Below are 26448 nucleotides of genomic sequence, written 5' to 3' on the forward strand. Positions count from 1 at the left end.
AGCTAGCAAACCTACCAACCTACATCGCAGCAGTTTCAACCACAATCTCAACAAAGGCAAACTCCTTCAGCCTATGCAAGGCAAACCCAGAGAAAAAAGTGGGGCGCACAGGGCAAGGATGACTGAAGGCGACAGTGACGGAACACCGGCTACAGTTCAATCTCCTCTTGCATGCCTCGGAGGCAAAATGTCCAATCTTTGATCTGAGTGGGTAAAAATAACAGACCAGTAAATGTTGGACCTTATCACGTTCGGTCATACATTGGCATTCATTCAAAAACCTCCTCCGACTCCACCCCGGAAGTCCCTGTAACAACATCTAGATCTTCTGAGGTTAGAAGTCCAGACCATGCTCGTAAAGGAGCCGTAGAACAATTCCCTGGAAACCAGAAGGGAAGGTTTTTTTTCTCAGTTTTCTTCTTGATCAGAAAGGAATTGAGGGGAATGGAGACCGATTCTGGATTTGCGAAAATTAAACTAATTTATAAGAAAACAGACCTTTCATCTAGGCATGATTCAAGACATCCTTCAACTTCTGAACCATGGAGATTATAGACAACATTAAATCTCCAAGATGTTTATTTCCATATTCCAATTTATCCACGCCATCAATCTATAAGGTTCATGGTAGCTGGCAGCCATTATCAGTTCAAAGTTATCCCATTCTGTCTCAAATCAGCTACCCGTATCTTTACTAATTGCCTAGCTCCATTAGTCGATTTTCCTGAGACTGGAAGAATACCAAGTATTTCCATTCCCTTGAGTGGTTGGTCAAAGCACCTTCTCAACAAACTGCGCAGTGGTCAACCAAGGCATGCATACGTCTTTTCAACAAATTAGGCGTTTTGTTAAACTCACAATAATCAGTCCTACAACAGTCCACAAAAATAACGTTCCTGGGGTCTACTCTGGATACAGTGTCTGGCAAGGAATATCCAACACCAGAAAGACCTAACAAAATTGATGCAGTTGACCTGTGTAGTGCAAGGAAAAGTCCCTTTCAGTTCACCTATCCAAATCCCTGCTAGAGATTATGTCCTCATTCATTACTTTGGTACCGTTCTGCCGCCTTCGAATGCGGTAATTGCAAGAAGACTAGACAGGCAATGGATCAAAGTGTAAGGATCCTTCAACTATACAGTTGGTGTCAATCCCGGAATACAAAGGGCACTCTCTTGGTGGGTTCACGAGACCAATCTCTGCACAGCCTAACCTTCATACCCCAAGTTGCACGACCGGTAATCACAACAGATGCTTACTTAAAGGATTGGGGGCCTGATCTCCAGGATTTGCAGGTCAGCAGCGAATGGAAATAATCTGTTACTTGTGCACATCATTATTTTGGAACTCAAGGCAGTACACCTAGCTGTACAAGCGTTTATGCCAAGGATACACGGGTCAGTAGTGCTCATCCGCACAAAACACCACAGCTATGCATTATATCAACAAGTAAGGGGGCACAGGATCCCAAGCACTGTCCCAATAGGCACAGAAGATATGGAAGTTGTCAATCGGTCATCAGATAAGGCTTAAAGCAGAACATGTGTCGGGAAACAGTATGTCATAGCAGACACACCTAGCCAGATTAAAAACTGCCACTAATGGGAGATCAAGCAAGAAGTGCTAATGGAAATTTTTTATCAGTGGGGCACACCAAATCGAGACCTATTTGCAACTTCCCAAAATTGGAAATGCTAATTCTACGCAGGCTGGCATCCTCAACCAAGGTCGTGGGGGGAATGTGTTTTCGATAGCATGGTCAGGGATCTTTGCTTGCGCTTTTCTGCCAATTCCTCTCCTAACCTGGATTCTCAGAAAGATGAAGATGGAACCTTGCAGAATAATTCTTATAGCTCCAAGATGGCCAAGGCAACATTGGCTCAGAGCTACTTCTATCAGAGACCGCACACCCAACTACAACCACTTCCATCTCTACTGATGATAAACCAAGGTCAAGTACTTCAGTTGGACCCGAAATCCCTACACTTTTCAGCTTGGCTTCTGATTTCAATGAGTTTGCACACTTTAACATCCCAAGAGAATGCAAAGATATTCTGGCTAGAGCAGATAGTACAAACAAAACGTGGTCTTAAAAAGAAGCGTTTTTTCGTCTGGTGTCAAGTCAAAATATACCCTGTCATCTGCACCTGAGGGAATTGTTCCTTAATTATTACACCTGGCAGTCAGGTCTCGCTCATGCCTTAAATTACACTTGGCGGCCATATCTTGGTTTAGGTCATCGTCCCCATCATTATGATCTAACAGGCTCACCAAAAACTTCTCAAAGGGACTTTTAGAGTTTATCTGCCAGTTATCCACTTTCTAAACAAACTATAGCAAGATGAAGAACTACAGCCGTACATTTGTCTTCAAAAAGTTAGCACACTTTTACAGACTAAAGTGGGACTTCATTCTACCAGACGTTTAGCAACTTGGACAACTTTGTTTGCCTGCGTGTCTGTACAGGATATTTACAGAGCGGTGACACAGAAAAATTAGTCCTAATTTTACGCACCACTACTGCTTGGATTTCACAGTTCTCAGAGATGCATCTGTGGGTCAGGCAGGATTACGTTATCTTTTACAATAAAGGTGAGCTCTCAGTGAGTTATACCCCACCATCCCCTAACAGATTGTGCACTTTTAACATTACCTCCAGTATTGGAATCTTTCATGGATTCACATGCGACACACTTTATTCCCCTGAAAGTCTTGCCTTCTGGTACTAGTTCGTACTCGCACTTGTTTTCTAAAAATCTGAGACCGAAGCACTCTGAGAGACCGAAGCCGATGAGGGGAGTATTCTAGAGAGTGCTACAACCGGTTTGGTTTCTTTTAAATTGAGTATATGTTAATAAAGTGAATATTTTATAGCCTTTCCAATCTGTTTAACATTGCACTGCTTTTTTAGTTGTACCTTTGGATTTACACTTAGGGTAAGGATTCAGGCATGTGAATCTATGAAAGATACCAATACTGGGGAACCACAGTTACAGGTAAGTAACTTATTTTCTTTTTAATTATTCCAGTTAAGAGTAGAATTTTTAGCTACATTTTACATGGCCGTATTAAAGAGCTGCTTGTTACAAAGCATTCTTTCTTGTTTTGACATTGTTTGCTCAAAGGTGGCTAGACTTCAATTAAGGCTACCGCCCAGCTATCATCTGATATGGCCATTTCCACGTTTCAAACTGCATGTTGTATTCTAAGGAGTCAGAGCTATACTGTCCCATGTCTTCAACTGGAAGAAAAAATGTAATTCAAATTGCTGCAAACATAATTTCATTTATAGTGAATTCTGCCAATGCATATTCCTAGCACACTTTTTAAGAAAACCAGCTCAACTAGGGGTCTGAAGTATACACAGCATGTGTATGTATTACGGCCTTGAGAAAAATATACACACGTTAGTTACATTTTTTCTTATTGCCAAAGAGACAACCTTACCCCCCTTCTCTGTCTGTGGGCCAGGTTTCTTAGGTTTTATAACCAGCTTGGGTTCTTCCCTATGAGCATGTCCGTGACTGGGGAAACGATGGCAGGTTTATCCTGTGATTTAACGCTGTTCACTAATATACAGTGCCCTTACCATTTCTGCTCTATCAACAACAACAAATCTAAAACACATGGGACATTTTAAGGGCCTGTAAATCTCAGAACTTGAAACATTGTTCTGGCTCACTCCCCAGTATACACCTAAGAATTGAATTTTTCAAAACTTTGTTCAAGTATCCTCAAAAACAAACGTGGCTTTCCTTTTGTAAGAGTGTCATTGCCCTGCCTCATTCTGAGAGATAACCCAATGTGTCCCTCCGCCCCATCACACTTTGCGCACTATATATTCCAGACTTGGCTAACCATAGCCACAAATGGTTAGGGACATCCTTGGCTGGGTCCAACATTTGTATTCTGCTGCACGAGCTCACAGTGCTCTCTAGGTCTAATGCTAATGACTTTCTAACAAAGATCAGTCATTTGTTAGAAACCCTGTCAATCAGTCAACTAAGCAGGATTTATAACGCACGACTAATCACCTGGAAGGGCATCCAGTCACTGAGGGTCTTGCTGCTTTAGGTGGGATCAGTTGAACAGCCAGGTCTTGAGTGCCTTCCAGAAATCTAAGAGAGGGGTGGAGGTCTTCAGGTGCAGGGGAAGGTTGTACCAGGATTTAGCCGTGATGTAGGAGAAGTGTCCTCATCGGTTGCCGGGGTGCGAGAGAGAGGGAGGCGGAGCGCAAGTGTCTGGAGGGCTGGTGGAAATTCAGGCGGTGGTTGATGTAGGCCTGGTCCTTGGCTGTGCAGGGCTTTGTAGCTGTGGATCAGCATCTTAACTTGACATCTCTTTGGTATGAGGAGCCAGTGGAGTTTCTGGGGGTGAGGAGTGAAGTGGGTCCATTGGGGGAGGTCTAGAATGAGTCTGGTAGTGGAGTTCTGTATGGTTGGCAACCACTTCAGGAGGTGAGCGGTGATTACCACGTAGAGTATGTTGCTGTGGTCCAGGTGGCTAGTGACAAGGGCTTTAGTGACGGTGCATCCAGTATTGATGGGGAGACATTTGAAGATTTTACTGAACATGCGAAGAGTGAGGAAGCAGGCTAATGAAACTGTTTATCTGGGTTTTCATGGGGAGTTTGCTGTCCAGGATACTGCGAAGACTGACTTGGGTTCTGTCCTTGCTGGTCAGGGTGGTGATGAAGACTGGTGATGGTCCTTGGGCAGTAACTATAGCTGGCCATGACTTATAGGCATGGCCGCTGGAATTATGCGATTCTGCAGCATTTTCTGCATAATTGCGCAGCAGATAATGGATTCTGTGGCAAATCCATAATCGGCAGATTTCAACAAATGTTTCTAGCTGTAACTAATAAAGAAACTAAAAACATTGCAACATATATTTTCATGCTGTGGTAGGCCCTTAGCAAAGGTTAACTGATCTTTCAGTTGCTTATTTCTATATTTTGTTGTTGAACTGGTACTAATGAGGTGAAATATTTTCCCAGATAGCGTTACCGTGTCTAAATATTACAAAGTAAGTTATACTATCAAAAAAGAGTTGCTGTTTGCCTTTTCTTGCTGCATAATTTAGTCTCATAATTCCAGTGGCTCGGTCTGTAGGCTCATTAATCTGTCCCACCCCCAGCAATACTAAATAAGACTGTAGTCACTAGTACCTTCCACAGATGTGGTTTTTAGCCACACCTAGGCATCCTCCACGTACATCTCACTCCATTATCCCTTATTGTTGGAACGGACACCCCCTTGGTTATCCGATCTCCCCTTTCTTGCATGCCCCTGCGACTTGATACAACCTAGTAGGTACAATTAGTCCATGTTCTGGGCTTTGCTCCCCCCCCCCCCCGCCTTGTCACATTCCATAAAATACAGCATAGAGGGCCTACCCTTGTTGTTTACCCTTCTTCAAGATGGTGCTTTTCAGATGTGGAAGTAACCCTGAGGGTTCTGGGATGTCGCAATCTAGTGACTGAACCAGCTTCTGCATTTTAAACCTACAGTCCCCCTCGAATTATATCTGCCCTCTGACATACTCCATGCCACTGACCAGCCCACCCACACTCCAAAAAAAAACACTCTAGATTGTTGACTCTTTGCCTAGTGGGGCATCTGTCTTGTATCATATTATTCTCACTCATCCATTTACTGATCCTCACATCGTATGATACCCTGTCTGCAGGTTTTCCTGTATACTACCGCAGTTTTGATTTACGCATTACGGCTTGTTTCACTGTAATTACTGAGAATAAGTCTGTTGGCTTGAATGTCTACTGTGAAACATGGAAATTATACTTTTGAAACAGACTAGTCTATTAACCAATCTCTAAATAAAGTTATAACTTAAACAGTCTTTGTCTACATCGTAGCTTTTTTTCTCTCCACCACGGAATTATTAAAAAACTTTAGACATTGGAGTTGAATGTTTTTTCCCATAAGAGGCTTAAAAAAGCGATCACTGAGATTGAAGTCTTCACTATCCTGCATAAACAACGTTTTGACCCTTAGTTATCCAGTTAGATTGCTGGTGTTCCAGAGTTACAGCCTTAAACTTGTAATCCTCATGTTTCACAATACTCTACAATTGATGGTTTTACAATGTAACAATATGAATCCTAGGGCATCCATGCTATTCAAATTGAAATCTATTTTAGTTCCCTTGTTAGGTCAAGCCTGTGACCATGCACTGCATGCTCTCTTGCTTGCAAGACTGTATTATTTACAGTAAAGGGTTTGAAGCCCGCCCATTGCTTACCATTTGTTGGCTTCAGTGTCACTCCTTGCTGCCTCCTAATTGGCGGCTGCAGGCCAAGTGTCCCTTTCGTGGCTTTCTTTGGAGCATGGGCCAAGCACAGATTTATTTCCCTTAATCAGTGCCTGTCCGCTGCTCTCGCTGTGATTAAGGTACAATTTCTTCTTTCCTCTCCCACCAAGATTTTCATGCACACATCTACAGGGAACACCTTAGTTTGTCTACCCAGCCTCACATATCCAAGAAGGAAAGGCTTGCCTTCAAGAAACCTATACCTAAGGAGCTACAGTCCTTTCTGGTCCCTAGGAAGGTCGAGGACAAGGGCACCATGCTGCCACTGCAGCCTCATTTATATAGGCCTCCTACCACCAGCACCTCTGCCTTTCACACTGCCACCTCAGTTCTTTTCACACTTTGGCCATGAGAGCTCTTGTAATCCTGATAATCCGTACCATAACCCTGGCTGTCTAAGGGATGGTGACGACCTTTGGGAGGACTACCATGTTTATCCCAAGATGATCCCAATCTAGAACCCTACCCTGCCAGGGCCTCCCACCTTCTAACCCAGATGACACCACTACTTATCATGCGGTCATACAGAGAGCGGCACAATACCACAAGGTTAAGCTCAATATGGTGAAGGAGGAGAATTATTTTCTAAGACAGACATTCAATACCTACCAAAGCTAACCCGGTCAAGGTTTGTCACTCCAGAGGTGGAAAGGAAACTCAGGCAAAATATAAGGTATCCCAGTTTACTTAAAGGACCAGGTCCAATCGAAGCCTTTAATTATGAACACTGACAGAAAGTCAGCCTTAGTCCAGGCAACAGAAGATGCGTACTCCAGATGAGAAAAACAAAATTGATGTGTCTGGGAAGCACAGGACTGTGGGACCAGCCAATCAATGAAGGATTTCAACTGAATTGATCTCCAGATATTAAGAGATGGAAGAAGTGGTGAAGTACCCCCTTAAAGCCTACCGCAAGGAGAGGGGCAATAACTGAGTGCGGAAAGGAAGGTCCTCTCCAACATAGGCATCTGGTGTACTCTGCCAACACCACCTCCAAAGAGCTCAACAGCATGATGCTGTTCAGTTCCCTTGCTTAGATAATAGTTTGTCTTTAGGACAGGGGTACAACACGTCCTCAGTGTCCTTTTTGATGGAGATCTGTTGGCCTTCTGGTTGGCTCAATGCTCAAACAAATTTAAAGGACACAGACTATAAAGGCCCTTCGGTCCCTGCAGACCCAAACACCCACAACGCACCAGGACTTAAGCCCTTTAGCAAGGATGGCTACTGTGGCAACGGCAGCGGAAGAGGCTGCTCCAACAAATTCTCTATCTCCAAGCCGTAACTTGCCCGTCAATCCCCTCTGATCCCAATTCCTTTCTGTCAGGAGAATGGTGAGGGTATTTCCTCTCACTGCAGAAGGAAACCACAATCAACTGGATGCTTTCAGTGGTACAGCAAGTGTATTGCATAGGGTTCCACACCGCGTCACCATAAATAACCACCTTGTTGCCTAATGAGTCGCAGCCATGTACAACTGTTATAGAAGAAAGTACAAGTGCTCTTGGTCAAAAGAGCCATCAGGCTAATGCCTTCTCACCAACTGAACTAAAGTCTACTACTTGAGGAGGAAAAATGAGGCCAATATCCAGTTCACTCATTCTGATGGCACAGACTTGGGCAAGACAGAATGAATACTCTATGCTGCTGGAAATGTCGGTAAACCCTCACAAGAAGCTTCAGCTCGGCATCAAGGCCAGTTCTTACATCCAACCTACTGCTGCTAAATCTAGCTGTGAAGAGCAAGGTCTTAGAGTTGGGTTACCCCAAACTTCCTGAGAAGTGTATTCAAATTCTGCATGAGTCGTGTAATCCCACTGTGTGCGTACTATACAGCAAAGTGGAAGAGATTTTTCCATTTCTGCTTGAGTATACAAATAGACCCCCGCCGCCTCCTCTCCATCCGTCCCCCCACCCCCCAATAATCCATTGCTACAGGGCAGCATCTGCTATTTTTACATCTACAAAACTGAGTGGCAAACTACCATTCACTTACGCTTATTTGCAGTAGAAGCCCACAGCAAAGCAGGTCTCCCTTTAAAATGCAGGTGGTTAATGCCTTCATGGAGCACCTTGAGTGATTCAACCAAGTATTCCTACAACATATGTCTGGAACATAATCTGAACAGCTCTAATTGCTTTTCATCTGTAGCCACTACATAGTTATGAAGTGTGATTCTAGTCCTCGAAGGTAGCCTTTCTTGTTGCTTTAACTTGACTCCGGAGAATCTGAGTTGCAAGCCCCAATGGTGGCGGAACCTTTTATTGAGGTACATAAAGTTGTCTCCTTTTCATATAAGTTGGGCAGTTTAGTTGCCCGTTTTCTTCCTGCGCCCAGAGACTGGCTGAAAGGGCTTTGGAGACACTTGTCAAGAGAGCACGCATGTACTAAATTGACAGATATAAATCTGCATGTATGCTGAAGGTACTGCTACATTTGCAAAACTTCATACAGGTAATCCTATCTCCTAAAGGTTGAATCCTCAGAATCAATACACGTTTACAAACATGCAATGCAAAAAATAAACTTGTAGTACATATAATGCCACAAGCATATTCCACTCTAAAGAAGGTGTCTACTATGGTGTTCTTAGGGAACATTCCCATGGGAGACCTGAATAAAGCTGCTACCTGGTCAACACCACAATATAACCCAAAAGTTTTGAGTGTGCAGTCAAGCCCACCGAGAGGTTTTAGTTGTCCAAACAGTTTTAAAAATGGCATCCGTCTTCTGTATCATCTGCTCACTAGCCACCACGCCTCACTGTATCTTACTTATTACATATTAGAACTGTTACATGACAGCAACACTCTGATAGTTTACATGTAAAAGCTACAAGATCACATAGTGCAAGAAGAGGGTGTCACTGGGCTGTATTGTGCATGCCAGGTGTGGGCTGTTACAGCCAGTCTTTACACACTCCATACATACCCGACATGCTGTACTAGCGTTGGGCAATTCAGCATGTCCGATAATAGTAATTTGGGGCTTGTCTGGAATGTCTTATGTCCCTTCAGAAGCCTGTCGGAGTTTGATTGGTCATAACGTTATGTGCCAGCACGTACCAGGAAAGCTTTGTGGCCTCCCTCACCATTGTAAGACCATCGGCGGCAGCTCCATGCTGGCAGGCTAGCAGTGGCGGCTGGCATGGCTTGCAGAGTAGGTCACGCGGGACGAGGCTGCAATTGCTGGAGGGAGTGAGCAGAATAAAAAAGTCTTACCTTGCTGCCGGGTCCCACGTCTCTGCTCCTGCTCTCCACCCTCCAACTTCAGGAACAGGAAGCAGGCAGCCAGACTCCCTCCCCTAAGCCAATCACAATGCTGCACTGCAGCGTTGATTGGTCTGAGCGCTGTGACACAGCACTCAGCCAGGGTCTGGAGGGGTGGGCATGTTCTCCATGCAGGCTGTAATGCAGCCTGCATGGAGAACGGGGAACGTGCGCATGACTCTGGCCGCCCAAACAGTCATTGCGCGCACATAGGAGTGGGCAACCCCCTCCTCTCCAGCCCTGCTCAGAGTGCAGAGCAGTCCCGCATGCAAAACAGCACAAACAAAATGATCATAACAAAGCTATTATCATTTTATGTTTTTGCTTTTTGCATTGCTTGAAAGCAGTGGAGCAATGCTCCTCTGCCATAGCGGAGGAGCCGCCACTGCAGGCTAGGCTAGATCCAGTAATTGGCAAGCAGGGCAGCGCATGAAGCTGCATTGTATGAAGTGAGGAATAGGGCAGCTGAAGAGAAACTTCCTGCCCCCTTGGGCTCCGGTGTAAGAAGTGTTAAGAGCAGCACAACAAAGCTTGGCTTCCTGCTCCCTGCATGTATTCTCTAAGGGCCTGATTATAAGCTGAGGCGTAATTTATCACCCCTGAAAAATAAAGATTCCATGTTGTACATTATTTGTCGGGTTTTAACCACGGGACAGAACTAACTGCCCAACTTGTCATCTGGCCCTAAGTGGCATGGAGCAGGGATGATCTGTGAATTAAAAGCAGCCCTACAAATGTTTAATTTGGAGATAGTAATTAGAGAGGTGCATGAACTCTTGAGGCTAGTAGTGGGTTTCTTTCCAGCTTCCTCTGCGTGAATTCAGTAAGAAATGACAGGGGTGCACGCTGTACCTCACACTTTACTGGTAGTTTCTACGAGGTAACATGGGTCCTCTAAGAGGTGGTAGATTGTTTTGAGTTTTATCGGCAAAAGAGTAGCAAACTGAGGTGGGAGAGCCAACAAAAAAGGGAGAGATGATATGAGCAGTAAAAGTATTTAACATGAGCTGTTTTTTTTTTTAAACGCCATCACTCTTGCAAATCATGAAACCAAGAGAGATTCTTTAACACATCAGATTATATCTTTTAAACACAAATTGAAACATCTGTAGAAGACCATTAGTTATAGATTCCGTACCTTAGAATTGCCCCCAGGCGTCAGATTGTATCTGGAGAAAACTTTTCGCAGCAGTACCCCTGTGCGTTGATAGTTGGCGTCGGTTGACTCCGCGTTTAGTCGTCATTGTCGCCGGGATGACATCCCGGTATCTAATTAGACGCCGCCCTCGCACACTGGGGTCAGTTTTCTTTTTCCGCGCCAGCCAGCCCAGATCCGGAGAGAGCAGTACCTCTAGTCACTTTCTGACTGACATTTTTCGACTTTTGTCGACGTCTTTTTTGTCATGTTAACTCCTAGTGCACTAAGAATGCCACATCAGACTGACTTCAAGGCTTGTGACTCCTGTCGCAAACTGATGTCAGTCGTGGGCCCCCACCTTCTGTGCCTTTGGTGCCTGGAGCGCGACCACGACCCAAAGTTGTGCCCTGACTGCTGGGCCATAAACCCGAAGTCTTTGTGGGAGCGGTCCCGAAAGCTTCTCGAGGCTCGGCAGTCCACTCCGCTCGAGGTCCCGGTCGAGAAGGAGGTCGCGGGACTGGTCGTGTAGCTGCCATCACCACTAGTCATAGAAGTCTTAATCTTCGGGTAAGTCGAAGCACAAGATGAAAGCGAAGAAGCATCGGCGCTCTTCACATTCTGCGGATGGTGCCAGTCCTGTGGCTCCGTCTGCGGAACCTGCTGGGTTGGCTCTGAGCTTCTTCCCTTTCCGGGACACGGAGCGAGCCCTGCCCAACTTCGTAGTTTTTACGAAGCTCTCCACTCCATTTTTGGGCAGCCCGAAACTGCCGGCGCTCCTTCGTGCCCCGCGTATTCGGTTGGGGGCCCTAGGTCTTCGAACAAGGTGGCTCCGGCCTAAATGGCCCGCAAGGATCTAGGCCTCGATCTGGATCGGTGCCGGTCGACCTTACGACACCTCCCCCGGCGCCACTCCCGATGTCGATATCTCCGCCAGCTACGACGCCGGTTGTCCCCAGCCAGCGGCGACCCTGGCATCCACCTCTATGTGGACACTGAGCCGGACCGACGTTGCCGATGGTTACTTTTGTACCCCTGTTCTACCCTGGTGTTCCCTATCGCCCTGAGTAGCAACCAGGTGAGGCTGAGGACTGGAATGGGTCTGTTGACCCTCTTGCAGACCAGTTGGAAGAACCAGACTGGAGAGAGGAGCTGTGCGATGCCAGTGGTCTGGACCCCTCACGAGACCTTGGCATGCTTTCTCCCCCTACCGTGGCTACGGAGGAAGGGGCATCTTAGGTAATGGTGTTGCGTAGGGCGGCTGAGGCCTTAAACCTTGAGCTTCCTACGGTCGCAGTTAGGACTAATCTCCTGACTGAGGTGCTTCAACCAGCAGCAGCCTCTTCGGAGCCCCTGCTGCCGTTCAATGAGGCCCTCAGACATCCTTCTGGGCACCTGGTCCAGGCCCAGCACAGGGGCTCCTGTGGATAGCATGATTGCCGCCGCCGCCGCCTCGGGGGACCCCATTTTCCTCTCCCAACACCCTACTTGATGGTCAAGCTTCTACTTCCAAGGGTGCATTCCTTACCGGTCCCCCAGCTAGGGAAATAAAAAAGCTGGATCATCTTGGGAAGATGTTTTCTTCCGTCAGCTTGGGACTGCGGTCGGCGAACACCGCATGTCTGTTGGGCCGTTACACCCACTCTGTGTGGGATATGGTTGCGCAGGTGCTGCCACGGTGCCCGGAGGAGCCCAGGCCACTCTCTCCCGTGCCGTTGCAGAGGGTTGAGATGTAGTCAAGTTCACCATTCAATCGCTGGGCAGAACGATTTCCACAACTGTAGCCCTGGGACGCTACGCTATGTCCAGTGGATTTTCTGGGGATGTCCAATTGACACTCTTGGACATGCCCTTTGATGGCCGTCGCTGGTTTGTTGACAAAGCTGACAATGCCTCAAGCGCTTCAAGGATTCTAGGGCTACAGCCAGATCCTTAGGCCACGCTTCCACCTGCCCTATGCAGTCTGCTTTTTGCCCCTTTCGTGGCTACAGAAGGGTGCCCCACCACGTTCCACCCAGAGCCACAGGCCTGATCAAACTGTTCAGCCTCTGCGTGGCTGGGGGCGTGGACCCAGCATCGTGGGTCAGAAGGCCAGTGGGCGGCCCAGTCCACCAATGACCTCTCTGCAGCAGCCTCCAAACCCTCCTAGTTCGACCCTCCAGGGCCAACATCATCTGATTCCTCCCGCCCCCCCACTGGCAGGACATCACGTTAAACAGGTGGGTTTTGCAGATAGTCCGAAGGGGATACTCCCTCCCCTTTGAGACTACCCCTCCATCCATGCCACCTCAATTTCATTGCATGTCGGAGGATCACTTGGCCCTTCTCCAACAAGAAGTTACAGCTCTCTTGGCAAAGGGAGCCATCAAGCGAGTTCCTGTTCCAGAAGTAGGTCATGGTTGTTTCCACTACTTTCTAGTGCCCAAGAAGGACAAGGGCCTGTGTCTTATCTTGGATCTCAGGTACGTCAATCGCTTCCTCCGGAAGGAGAAGTTCAAAATGTTGACTCTGGTTCAGGTCCTGTCTGCCCTCGACTTTGGAGACTGGATGGTAGCATTGGATTTGAAGGCTTATTTCTCCATCACTGTCCTGCCGGCCCATCGTCATTACCTATGGTTCATGGTAGGCCACAAGCACTCAGTTCACCATGCTCCCCTTTGGCCTTACCAGCACCCCATGGGTCTTCACGAAACTGGCGGTGGTTGCAGCTCATCCGTGCAGGTCCGGTGTTCCAGTCTTCCCCGATCTCAACGACTGGCTGTTAAAGGCGGGCTCGCCCCCGGCTGTCGTCTCCCACCTCCAGACTATGGCGGACCTCCTGCATTCTCTGGGGTTCTCTATCAACGTGGCAAAGTCACACCGGAGTCCCTCTCAGAAGCTCCTCTTCATCGGAGTGGTTCTGGATACGACGCAGTTTCAGGCCTATCCTCCCGAGCACAGTGTCTGGGATATTCAGGCTATGATTCCGATCTTTTTGCCTCTATTCCGGGTTTGTCAGAATGAACCTGAGGCTGCTGGGCCTCATGGCCTCCTGCATCCTGCTGGTGGATCATGCCAGGTGGCATTTGCGGGCTCTGCAGTGGGGCCTGAAGTTCCAGTGGACACAGCATCAGGGGAATCTTTCCGATTGCGTCCAGATCTCGGAGCGCTCTGCACACCAATTGCAGTGGTGACTCACAAACCAGGGTTGGGTCCACAGCAGGTCCCTCTCCCTTCCCCAACCAGAGTTCAAGGTGGTGAGACACTCATCCCTTCTGGGATGGGGCGGCCACATGGAAGAGGCAGAGATCAGGCCTCTGGTCTCCCGCGGAGTCCGGGCTCCACATTAACCTTCTGGAGCCTCTGGGCGATTCGTCTTGCACTGAAGGCATTCCTTCCCTCTGTCTGGGGAAGACTAGTGCAGGTGTTCAGACCACACCACTGCTATGTGGTACTGCAATACACTGGGATGGGTGGGGTCGTGGACCCTATGTCAAGAGGCTCTTCGCCTCTGGACATGGCTGGAACATCAGTGAATATCCCTGGTGGTTCAGCACCTGGCAGGTTCACTGAATGCCAGGACGGACTAACTCAGCCGCAGGTGCATGATGGATCACAAATGGCGTCTTCATTCTGAGGTGGTGCAAGGTCTCTTTCAGCAGTGGGGAGAGCCTTGGTTAGATCAATTTGACACCGAAGAGAACGTGCAATGTCAGCAGTTCTGCACGTTGGAATTTCCAAGGCGACACTCGCTAGGTGGCGCTTTTTATCGCCAGTGGCATTGCGGTCTTCTATACGCCTTTCCGCCTAAACCACTTCTGCCCAGAGTGCTGAAGATCAAGCGCAACCGGGCCAAAGTTATCCTTCTGGCTCCAGATTGGGCATGGAAAGTGGTATCCCGAGCTGTTAGAACTGGCCATCGATCCGACTGCCTCTTCGGGAGGATCTTCTGCCGCAGCAGCAGGGGACGGTCCTCCACCTGAGCCTGTTGAGCCTCCACCTCATTGCGTGGAGATTGAGCGGCGACAGTTGACAGCCTTTGATCTTCCTCCTGAAGTCTGTAATGTTATCTTGGCAGCCAGGCATCCCTCCACTAAGACAGTATACGCCTGTAGATGGAACAAGTTTGTGGCATGGTGCACAGCAAAGGCTGTGGATGCTCTTTCGGAGGTTCTTTTATTCCTCCTTTAATTGGCCCAGCAGAGCTTTGGGCAAACAGGGCTATCTCTCAGCCATCTCAGCCTTTCTTCGGCTGCCTGATCAGCCTTCTCTTTTCAAGTCCCCTATTGTAAATAGGTTTCTTAAGGGCATTACTCCTCTTTCCTCCTATTCCTTTCATAATACCTCAGTGGGACTTGAACTTGGTTTCAACATATTTTATGTGCCCTCCTTTTGAGCCATTACATAACTGTCCTCTCAGACTTTAACTTTGAAGACTGCCTTGCTTGTGGTCATCACCTCTGCTCGCAGGGGAGTGATTTTCAGGCTCTGTCCTCCTTTTCTTGCTGTGCATCAGGACAAGGTCATCCTAAAAACCAGACCTTCCTTTCTTTCCAAAGTGGCTACTTCTTTCCACATTGGTCAAACAATCACTTTACCCACTTTCTTTCTGCCACCACATCCTTCAAAAGAGGAAGAGGCTCCACTGTCTGGATCCAAAACGTGCACTATCTTTCGATCTAGATCGCACAAGACCATTCCGGGTGGATGACCAACTCTTTGTTGGCTATGTGGCTGCCAAGAAAGGTCGGGCCATGAAAAAATTGACCATCTCTCGGTGGGTCGTTCTTTGCATAAAAATTTGGCAAAGGAGCCTCCGGCAGGACTGCGTGCCCATTCCACCAGGGCGACAGCAGCCACTACTGCTTTGGGATGTGGAGTCCCTCTTCATGACATCTGCCAGGCAGCCAAGTGGGCATTCCTGCACATGTTTACCAAACATTACTGTCTGAAATCTCAAGTCCGGAGAGACTGCTTTTTTGGCCGTTCTGTTCTCCAGGTCTTCCTGGTGTGAACTTAGTTCGCAGACCCACCTCCTGGGTTGGTATTACTGGGGTATCTATTCTAAGGTAAGGAATCTATATAACTAATGTTCTTTCAGATGAACAAGTTACTTACCTCCATTAACGATATATCTGTAAGAGACCTATATTAGTTAAAGATTCCTTACCGCCCCACACATCCTCCCCGTTCTGCAAATTGACTTTTTGGGTTAAGGACTTCCTTTCAAGGCCCTAGTTTTCTGCACCATGTCTTGCATGGCTCTGCGCTACTGGTGTGGAATGTCATGTAAAGAACGGACGTCAGCGTGCGAGGGCGGCATCTAAGTAGATACCGTGATGTCAATCCGGCGACCACATTGCAGACTACGAACGGGGGGTCGACCGACGCCACCTAAAGACACGCAGGAGTACTGCTATGAAAAGATTTCTCCGGATCCAGTCTGACGCCTGTGGGTAATTCTAAGGTAAGGAATCTACAACTAATATGTCTCTTACATATATATCATTACCAAAGGTAAGTAACTTGTTCATTATTTGCCCCAATGTAATAACGTTGTTTGTGAACTAAGACAAGCCCGTAACCTGTATGTGGGCTGGATGGTTATTATGCATGGAACAGATTAATAGACGCTTAAAATAAGACCTATTTTTGGACAGCACACACCATGAACTCATGTGTTTGGAGGTGCTCTTATGTATAATAATGAACAAAAAGGTGGCTCATTGAAATTATTTGCCTAGGATCACACAATTTGATCAAGCAGGAAGCCAAGATTGATGCCAGATTTTCTAGTTTCACACTGCAATTTAGTCACTAGATGGGTATCTTTCTGACATCAAATGCGTGATGTTTTGCTCTTAATTCTTGGAGGATGGTTAGAGCATAGGGGAGTCAATTTTCACATTTCATTTTTGGCAGTTTTACATTTAAAATAACTTTGCCTAAGGACATAAGGGCACTTTACCAAAGACTTGTATTATGTTCCAATTGTTCAACAGGGAGAATTGTCAGGATACAAAACTGCTTCTCCATATTGCATAGTTGGCACCTGTAGCCAGTAGGACACAAAGTCTGCAGTGTTTTTAAACATGTATTTAGAAACATACGCCGCCCTGTGGTAGTATACACCCTGTGTACCTAGAGGTAGCTTGCATTCTTGTTATACATGAAGCAACATTATAGTCTAGGAAATCAAACATGAGATTTTTGTACAGTGCATGTCCTGAATTCATGTATTTAAAGGCTCTCATATGTGATAATGAAATAAGGTGGCTCACTGAAATATATTTTGATAGGAGCACAGAACGTGTTTAAGCTGGAAAGCTGAGATTGATCCCAGGTTTTCTAGTTTCACATTGTGCAATTCAGCCCCTAGATGTGTATCTTACTCCTGTTCTAAATCAATTCAATTCAAAAAGTGCTTTATTCGAGATTTACTCATAAAAGCAGACAAACAAACATATAATAAAAAACAATTAAATCTGAGATGTCCTTTTGACAAACGCACAGTTCATAAAAAAAAAGAATAGAAGTTATTTACAAAGGAGTTAAGATTCATCACAATAATGCAATTCATAGTTAAAGGTACTGCAATTATATACAATTTATATATTCTTTGTGCTAGTGACAGAGCCTCTTAGACGTACATTTCGCAGGTGTAAAGTTCATTAATATAATTAGTACATTTAAATAAAATTTCATAAAATCATTATTCTAAAAAAGAGCATTTAAAATTGTTTTGTCCCGATGACACGAAAAGATACATCACACAGAGAATAGACAATACTCTAGCAGTCTCTGTTCAACTAGGCAGAGAGTAATCACCGGACTAGCAATCTCTGCCTGATTGTCCAAGCCCACCCCAAGTACTTGGCGGTGGCGATTATAATCCAGGTTAAAGTAGTTGATCTTACTATGCGCAAAGCCACCATACTACTCCTGGTACCCAAATTCCTACTCATAGGTGCCAGCCATACACGCCTTGGAGTAGAGTATGGTTTACAGGAAAACAAAAAGTGACCAAGTGTTTCATTACCTTCCCCACAAGCTGGGCATGTAGCAGGGCCTCCTTCCCTCCATTTAGATGTTAGGTAACCAAGAGGAAGAGAGCCCGCCCTTAATTGAAAAAGCAATTTCCTATCCAAAGGTTTGGATATATAATCCCAATACAGTTCATACATGGGGTACAATTTGACCTCGAGAAAACTAGCAGTCATGACCCCACAATTGATACTGAGGAGGCTTTTGTTATCGACATTATCCCAAAAAATATTTTTTAGGGTTGCCTTGGTCGGGAATGATGCCCCTGCTGGGTCGGACCATAGTGCATTCAGGCCTAGTTCAAATAATATTGATTTTAATGATTGGAACCATCTGATTTTGTTAAAGCAATCTGCTCTAACAACGTCAATGAACCCAGATGCATAATGAATAAGCTCAGGTGTAGTCCATAACCTACGCCAATATAAAATTGGTCGTAGTTTGGCCATTTCCGAGATTTTCTTCCTTCCAAGCTCATATCTCAGGGGTAATAACGGACTACTTTGGGGTGTACCCGTTAGTTTCCTAAGGAATTTATTCTCTGAGGTTTGCAACTCCTATAGGTTATCGTGCCCCCATAGCTCAGCCCCATATAATGCCGACCCAATTGCTTTTGCCTCATATATGATCAGGGGTGGTTTAATCGGTTTAGTTAATGATTTCCTGTGCTCCTTTAAGATAGTTCCGGCCAGTTGCTTGTGCCTCAGAGTTGCAATGGTTAAATGCTGGTTCCACCTATTATCATTAGAAATAAGGATTCCCAGGTATGTGAAAGATGATACGACCTCAAGAGTTCGTCCACTCATGGTAATATTAGATTTAAAATTACGATATGGATTAAAAACCATGAGTTTTGTTTTGGATGCATTCACCTCCAGACCATGATCCCCACAAAACTTGTCAAAAATATCCAATGCTTTTTGCAATCCACTTGGAGTTTTAGATAAGATTAACGTGTCATCGGCAAACATTAAAATCGGAACTTTTACACCTGCAAGAGAAGGAGCATCAACTGCCTGTGATTGAATACAGGAGACTATGCCATTAATAAAAAAGGGTGAACAAAGTAGGTGCCATTGAGCACCCCTGCCGAACCCCACGCTCCACAGGAAAATCGGCAGTGTCTTTTCCGTATCCCCCCCCATTGAATTTTAGCATAGGTGCCTTCATGTAATCTCATGATCATTGTCAACAGGACTCCTGGGACCCCCAAGGCCGCAAGTACTTCCCACAGTTTCGTCCTAGGAACCAGATCGAAGGCAGCCCTCAAATCGACAAATGCCGCATAAAGACTGCCCCCACCTAGCACCACAGTCCTCCACTGGATCAGCTGGAACCGAAAAACTTGATCCACGGTACTAGTGGCCTTACGAAACCCAGCCTGAAATGGAGATAGAATGTTAAAATCTTCCGCCCAATCGAGCAGTCGATTAACAATCACTCGCCCAACGATTTTTTGCACTGTGTCAATCAGGCTGATCTGGCGGTAATTACAAGGCTGGGAACGATCACCCTTTTTGTACACAGGGATGATAACAGCACCCCGCCATGAAGCCGGAATAGCTGCTCCCCTCGCAATGTGGTTAATTAGTAAGTGAATATATTTACACCACCTATCTGTGTCGTTTAAAAAAACGTCAGCTGGGACGCCATCAATGCCAGGAGCGCGTCCTCTGTGTACAGTTTTCAGGGCCGACAGAATTTCGGCCATCGTAAAGACATTGTCCTCAGGAGTTATATAGATAGGGCTAATGTTATTTACAATCTGAACCCTATTAGCATATTGATCACTAAAAAAGTTTACCCAGGCTTCCTGTGGGACATAATTATTGCAAGCCTCTTCAGGCCTTTCTTGCCCCCATTTGACAATATGCCAAAATAGTCTGGAATCTTTTCGATCACTAGCACACTTCAGTTTTTCCCAGTGGGCTTCATCCCAATCTTTTTTCGCCTTAGCAATGCAAGTTTTATATGACTTTCTTGCAGAGCGAATAGCCCCCAGGTTTTTGCACTTAATTGCAGCTCCTAGAGAAGTTCGTGCCACCTTACAAGCATGATTATACCATTTGGCCACTCTGTGAACTCGAGTCACCTTAGGGTTTACTGGTTTCAAGAAATAATGTTTAATTTCTCGGAAAAGGGACTCATGAACTTCAATGATGTCAACTTTACTTGTGGTGATCCCTGCTTCGCCATCTAGGGCCATAATGGCCTTATCGGTCGCTGCTCCTATGTTATCGATAGCTTGCTGGTCTGTCCTAACACTCGTCCATCTTAACCTGCGCATATCATTCGTTGGTACAATAAGCGGGGGTAGGCGATCATCAAGAGAACTAGAGGCGTTAGATTCAGACAGCCACCATTTGTGAGTGACACATAACGGATTGTGGTCACTCTCTGGCATTTCTGTCACAACCATATCTCTAACAGTAGGCCAAAGAGAGAAGCTACAGATAATATAGTCAATGCGACTTTTGCTTCTCCCGTTATCAAAAGTCATAGCTGGTACCCTGTCTGACTTTGTCCTCCCATTTAAAGCTCTTAATCCTTGTTCAAGACACATTGCATTCAAACCCAAAATATCCTCTGTCCAACGGGTTACTGGGATGGTGTCTATTGAGGGGTATCCCATTGTTTATCTTCCTCTGCACCTAGATAGGCTTCACCTGTATCAAGAGGTTCAAACGTACGGTTTAAATCCCCAGCAATTATTATGTTTTTACCATCTGAGTGTATCTCGAGGAGATTATACAGGGCAAGAAGAACCTCAGATTTTCCTACATTTCCACCTCTGACATAGATGTTATAAATATCGATGGATAAGGATAAATCGCTCGTGAACCTAATGAGTTGGATATCTTTCTGCCCGGTCTCTATGTTTTTTGCAACTGCCTTTAAAGATTGTTTAATCCAAATAGTAAGACCCCCCATCGGGCGCCCTTTAGGGCCCTTAGAAGCTGGAACACAAAAGTTTAGGTACCCCAAAGCGAAAACAGGGTCACAAGCCCATGTTTCCTGAAAAATGCAAACATCAAAATTACTAACGAAATTAGACCAGTCACCGCAACCCTGCTTTGAGCCTAGCCCGGCCACATTTCAAGATAATAAGTTTCCAGAATCGTGTGCCGTCACGGGATTGGGGCTAGGAGTAAGTACACTCATCACATTATCATTTAAACCATTATGTGTTAGATTATCAGATGTTAAGCCAGCTATGGCCTCCGGCATAACAGCCACAGGACAGGAACCTTCTCGTTGGCCCAGCTCAACCATATAGAGTGAATCAGATAAACAGAGGGATGGTTGTCAATCGCAAGCATTCAGGTTTGACAGAGCAGAAAACCTATTTTCCACATGTAGACCCCAATCACGAGGTCTGACATCATTACAACTCCTGTTGGTCACAACATTCCATTTAGTTCTTAGTATATTAGGGTTCATGCCTCTTCCTTTCCGTGAATAAAAGAAGTCCAGGGTCAGTGGTACAATTGAAGTTGACCTTCGCTGTGGAGGCAAGATGTTGGGTAAGATATTTGACAAAACCTCAGGGTCAGTGTAGGTTAAAATAACACAGTCCCCTCTGAACCTTTTGGTGTTATTACCAATCCATTCAACTCTTCTGGCATTAGCGAGTTCAGCAGCTAATTGTTGCTTCCCCCATGGTGTTATTAACATATTGTTAGTAAGCCATGATAAAGATTTGTTTAGTAGAGAAGGAACATTTTCGACCTCGCCAGAAGCCAGAGGGGGTACATTTGCAAGTACAAGAACTAATGGAGAGGCTTCAACTACAAGCTCGGAAGACCCTTTTCCCATATTAGAATCATTAGTGGAAGCGACCGGGAGTGGATCAGCAAAGGCACCACTGGATACATTAGGCAGTGGTACAGGGTTGGAGACAGATCCCCTATTCTCAGCAGGAATTGTTTTGCTCGTTGCTGGCTCTACAACAACTTCAGTTATATTCCCTACCTTCGCCAGAGTTTTGTCTAATAAACCACCTAGTCTATTGACCTCGGCGGTTAATTTGTCAATTTTACTAACCAGGGGTTTGACTATACCTTTAATTTTTGTATCCATCATACTCCATAGTTTAGTAAATTGAGCGTTAGAAAGGGTAACGTGAGCTTCGCTAAACAAATCAACCTCCTCTTCCTCATCTACTGATGTTCTCCTCGAAGGGGTTACAATTTTATTTCTGCCTGATCTTAGACCCCCTCTTTTCTGAATAACCTTGCTTTTACCCCGAGTGACCCTCGGAGCTGGTACCGGGATTGTAGAAGGTGGGGACTCGATGTTAGTAGATATCACTGATACCTCTTCACTATCGCTATTGGCTTCTGTAAATGCGACTACACCACTAGGCAGGATGGGGTCAGTATCAGGTAGAGGGACATGAGCCACGCAGGATACACTACTATTGTGTAGAGCCAGAGAATCCCCATACTCTTTCTCGGCCATATGGGATTGATTAGATGAATCTAGCCCCAATGAGGATCTCCTGTCATTATTAATTTTAGCCACAACTTGAATCAAATAGTTGTCTAAGGTGTTATTTGCTGGGGTTTGTTTTTTCCCAGGCATGAGTAAGACCAAACAAGTGGCCACAATAATCAGTAAGCTTAGAGCACAGTATACAGATAGATGTGATAATTACCCTCTGTAAGCCGCACAGCTCGTGTGTACGTAGGTGGTGCAGAGGAGATTTCGGGCAGAGTCCCTGGCCCAACCCAACCTGGTCCAACCTCGGACGGCCTCAGACGGCCCGCCCTTTGCCCGGGCTTAGCCCGGCGCCGACCCGCGCGCGATCCCGCGTCGCGGGGGCTCCAGTTGAATTTATGCGCCTTCAAGCGCGATTACAATGACATCAGCGGGTTCGTCCCGCAAGGGTTGATGGGAACTGTAGTTTCCCTGCGCTCGGCGGCCACGTGGATGTTGGTTGCGGCAGCGGCAGGGAAATGCAGGAGTGCGCTGGCGTGGGCGTCCTCTGGTGCTGATAGACGTTGGCGTGGCACAGGGAACAGGTAGGCTGCAGAACCGCTACAAACAAGATCACCCCCGCTCTGCCGGGGCTCCCGTTGAATTTATGCGCCTTCAAGCGCGATTACAATGACGTCAGCGGGTTCGTCCCGCAAGGGTTGATGGGAACTGTAGTTTCCCTGCGCTCGGCGGCCGCGTGGATGTTGGTTGTGGCAGCGGCAGGGAAATGCAGGAGTGCGCTGGCGTGGGCGTCCTCTGGTGCTGATAGACGTTGGCGTGGCTCAGGGAACAGGTAGGCTGCAGAACCGCTACAAACAAGATCACCCCCGCTCTGCCGGGGCTCCCGTTGAATTTATGCGCCTTCAAGCGCGATTACAATGACGTCAGCGGGTTCGTCCCGCAAGGGTTGATGGGAACTGTAGTTTCCCTGCGCTCGGCGGCCGCGTGGATGTTGGTTGCGGCAGCGGCAGGGAAATGCAGGAGTGCGCTGGCGTGGGCGTCCTCTGGTGCTGATAGACGTTGGCGTGGCACAGGGAACAGGTAGGCTGCAGAACCGCTACAAACAAGATCACCCCTAAATCATAGGTTAATGATGTGCCTGTCATTCTTGACACATGAGGTTAGAGTGTGGGTGGCAAGCAGAAGCCATATGAAAGCTCACTTTGTTTTGGGTATCGAGGGTCAAAGATCTCGAGCTGAGCCAGGCATCTGGGTCATACTTGCAGTCGCTCACCCTCCATCTAGATTTTTAGGTCAATGTATGAAGTGTGATGTAAAATGCTCCAGTTGACTCCTTTTGCGGGAGTGGAGAACCACCTGATCCCCGAACCCACATGAAGAAATTTAGCTCATTCTCTTTGCTATCTTGCTCAGTCAATCACTTTCTAAATTCACAAGCCGCCACTTTTGTGTGAATCCTGGATACAAAATGCACGTCTTTGAAGTATAGTAAAGGAATTGGCAAACTCCCAATGATCTTGCCCCAGACTGATCAGTACAGCTACATCCTGCTTGCAGCAAAACCTTTTTTTTTCCCTCGTAAACTAAACATCATGCTTATGAATGTGTCCACGTCATGGTTTAAAGGGACATCAAGTGTAGAAGAAAAAAACGTTATTTGCGCAGTCCTGCATCTCTAACAAAGATTCTGTATTCCCTGTATAAACACCTTGTCTAATTTCTTTATAATCCGCTATTTGTGACGCACCCAGTCGCAGATTATAGAAAAGTGTCAGAACTCAACAATAGATTATTTCACTCGAGTTGAGACATCACAATGCCTGGTGCCAGAGCCAGCAGCAGAGGTGAAACACCGGTCAGGTCTCGGAGCATAATTGAAGCTGCTGTTAAAAGCAAGGAAAAGGAAGCCTTGCTTTTCCTTCTTTTGCCCTGTTTCAGTGACCAGCAGAGAGAACATGTTTGTTTTTTGTACTCCATAGATAATAATAGAAAGGTTAAAGCTAGAATCCTTGTGCGTGTTTCTAGACATTCAGAGCTTACTGCAGCTTTTATTTTTTCACCTGACTTGTATTGAACTGTTTCTAATCTATTTGCAACAAATCTCACTGGTTTTTGATGGGTTTAATTTTGCACTAGAGGTTTGATTTGTATTCATGTTTGCAAACATGAGCTTTCATTTGAACGATCCATGCACCAAGGTTTTAAGTGGTTTGTAGGAAAGGTGTTTGTGTTTATATGGGATAAAGAACCCTCTGGGGCACACAAGGATATTTCTAGTGACCTTTGAGTTCCCAAACCTTATAAAGGCACACGGTTATGGGATTCCTCTGTGACTTGCAATATCCTACTATACAGCAGGGGGTGCTTTATCCCTTATAGAACGTTTATTTCTCAGTCTGGGGTGAGAGCTGGGTTGAGACATCAATAGCCCATTTAATATTGTGCTGCTTCAAATACGTTGTTTATACGCAAAATTGTGGCAGCTTATGAAGGTGTGACCATGACTTTAACTTTCTTTAAATCTGCTAAATTTGTTTGGTCTATGTATGTTTTTCAGATCACTCCACGTCTACTCTTCCCGAAGAGTCCCCTTATCCAGTTCCAAACACAACGGTTCCTTTCACTCATCTGAACAGCACAGATTCCAAACCAGATTTTGAAGTGGATAACACTGCTCAAGATGGAGTACTAAACCAGACTGATCTTTCTTTAGCAGATGATGTACGGCCAATTGAAGATTCAAATCTGCAGGCAGAAGAGACGAAGCAAGATTAGCAAACAGTTGGACCGTGTTTGACTACACATGCCACATTTTTTAGAAATAAAACAAATGAGTAATGATTTTTTTTTTTTTTGACTTTTTCTTTGGGAGCAGGTTACAGATTCTTGAAACACTAGTGTTAGTTTTTAGAATTGTCGACCAGATGGTAATGCGCATATGCCCTTCCAGCCTTTTGGTGGTCAGGTAAGGGAACGCACTGAGGGTTTTTCTGCCAGCTTGTGCAACACGTTTACCATATGAGACGTAAACTACCACCCCAGTTGCACCCTGATTGGTCATTTTTTAAAACAGCCGTTTGGTTAGCAGTGCAAGTTGATACGCATAAAATGTGGAGTCATTATGATTATGCTGGAAAGTAATTTGGAGATTTAACGCCTCACTGCTAATAAAAACGCAGCATTATACTACATAAAATAAGGAGTTTATGTTGCTTTATCAACAGTTAAACTTTCTACGTTATGTGAAGGCTCTGCTGAGTTGCACTTCAAACTCTGTTTAATGTTAATGTGACTTTTGAACTGGCCAGCCCTATCCACTTCATCTTCCTTTCGAATAATTGCTCGTTATCTTGGTCATTGTTCCTTGTAATTGTGTATATTATGTATGCCTAAAGGTCAAATTACTATCAAAATTTGGATAAAGTGAACAAAAAAAAAAGAAAAGATGTAAATTAACAATCTGAAGAACCGATATGGAGCATTGCTTTGGTTGAATCTTACTGTATTTTTTCAGTTCCAGCTAGGAGTTTAAAAACTTTTTTTGAAGGCTGAAGTTAATTGAAAGCCTCATCTTTGGATTAACAAATGATTTAAATACATCGACTATTAAATGTGAGGTGAAAATTGTTTGCTATGGGTTCATCTGAATGTTTTTTAATTGTGCAGTTTTTAAAATAACGGTGCACATTTGAGGTACAAGATTATGAAGGTGCACCACGTAGCATTTTATTAACTTGGTTAAAAAAATATTTTTGATAATTACTTGCGTGACTGGTGCGAAAACATTTGTAATTTTAGAGTCACTGGGATGGCTGTGTAAGCTAATTTTATGAAATTGTTTACAAACTGCTTGAGACACTTTAATACTCTGCTCAATAAACATGAGTGAAGTTGACACTAAAACATTTGTGGAGTCATTTGTTAAAGTTTTAAGATTCATTGTTTTGTCAAAGATGCATCAAAATGCAACGAAATTTCAGCACAGGTGTATGTAACAATACCTTGCACAATGATAATCATGTGAAGTACAACCAGTTAACATTCAAGTGTCTTATCTGGAAATTAGAATTTTCACTCTTGGTTGGTGCTGATATTAAACTAGAGCATGCCTTGCCACAGTCATTGCATGGATAACAACAAATAATGCTAGAATGCAATTTCATCCGTTCACTTGTTGGCCTTCATTCAGTTTCCTGACCTGGTTGTTTTAAGTAGGGTGTTACAGAAGGCTGGGTTTTCCTAGGAAA

The 26448-nt window shown here is 45.5% G+C and overlaps 1 protein-coding gene across 2 annotated transcripts in view; it reads left to right on the forward strand.

Annotated features, from left to right (window-relative positions):
• The window catches only part of LOC146789709 (Golgi reassembly-stacking protein 1-like), a 380315-nt gene extending 354211 nt beyond the window's left edge, over positions 1-26104 (forward strand). For both annotated transcript variants that reach the window (XM_085632043.1, XM_085632044.1), the window contains one exon: positions 24759-26104. In XM_085632043.1, coding sequence (XP_085488169.1) covers positions 24759-24976 — 218 coding nt within the window. In that variant the 3' untranslated portion in view covers positions 24977-26104. The remainder of the gene's footprint in view (positions 1-24758) is intronic.
• The last annotated feature ends 344 nt before the right edge of the window (positions 26105-26448 follow it).

Source organism: Triturus cristatus, chromosome 10, assembly GCF_964204655.1.
Source record: "Triturus cristatus chromosome 10, aTriCri1.1, whole genome shotgun sequence".
Taxonomy (NCBI): Eukaryota; Metazoa; Chordata; class Amphibia; order Caudata; family Salamandridae; genus Triturus; species Triturus cristatus.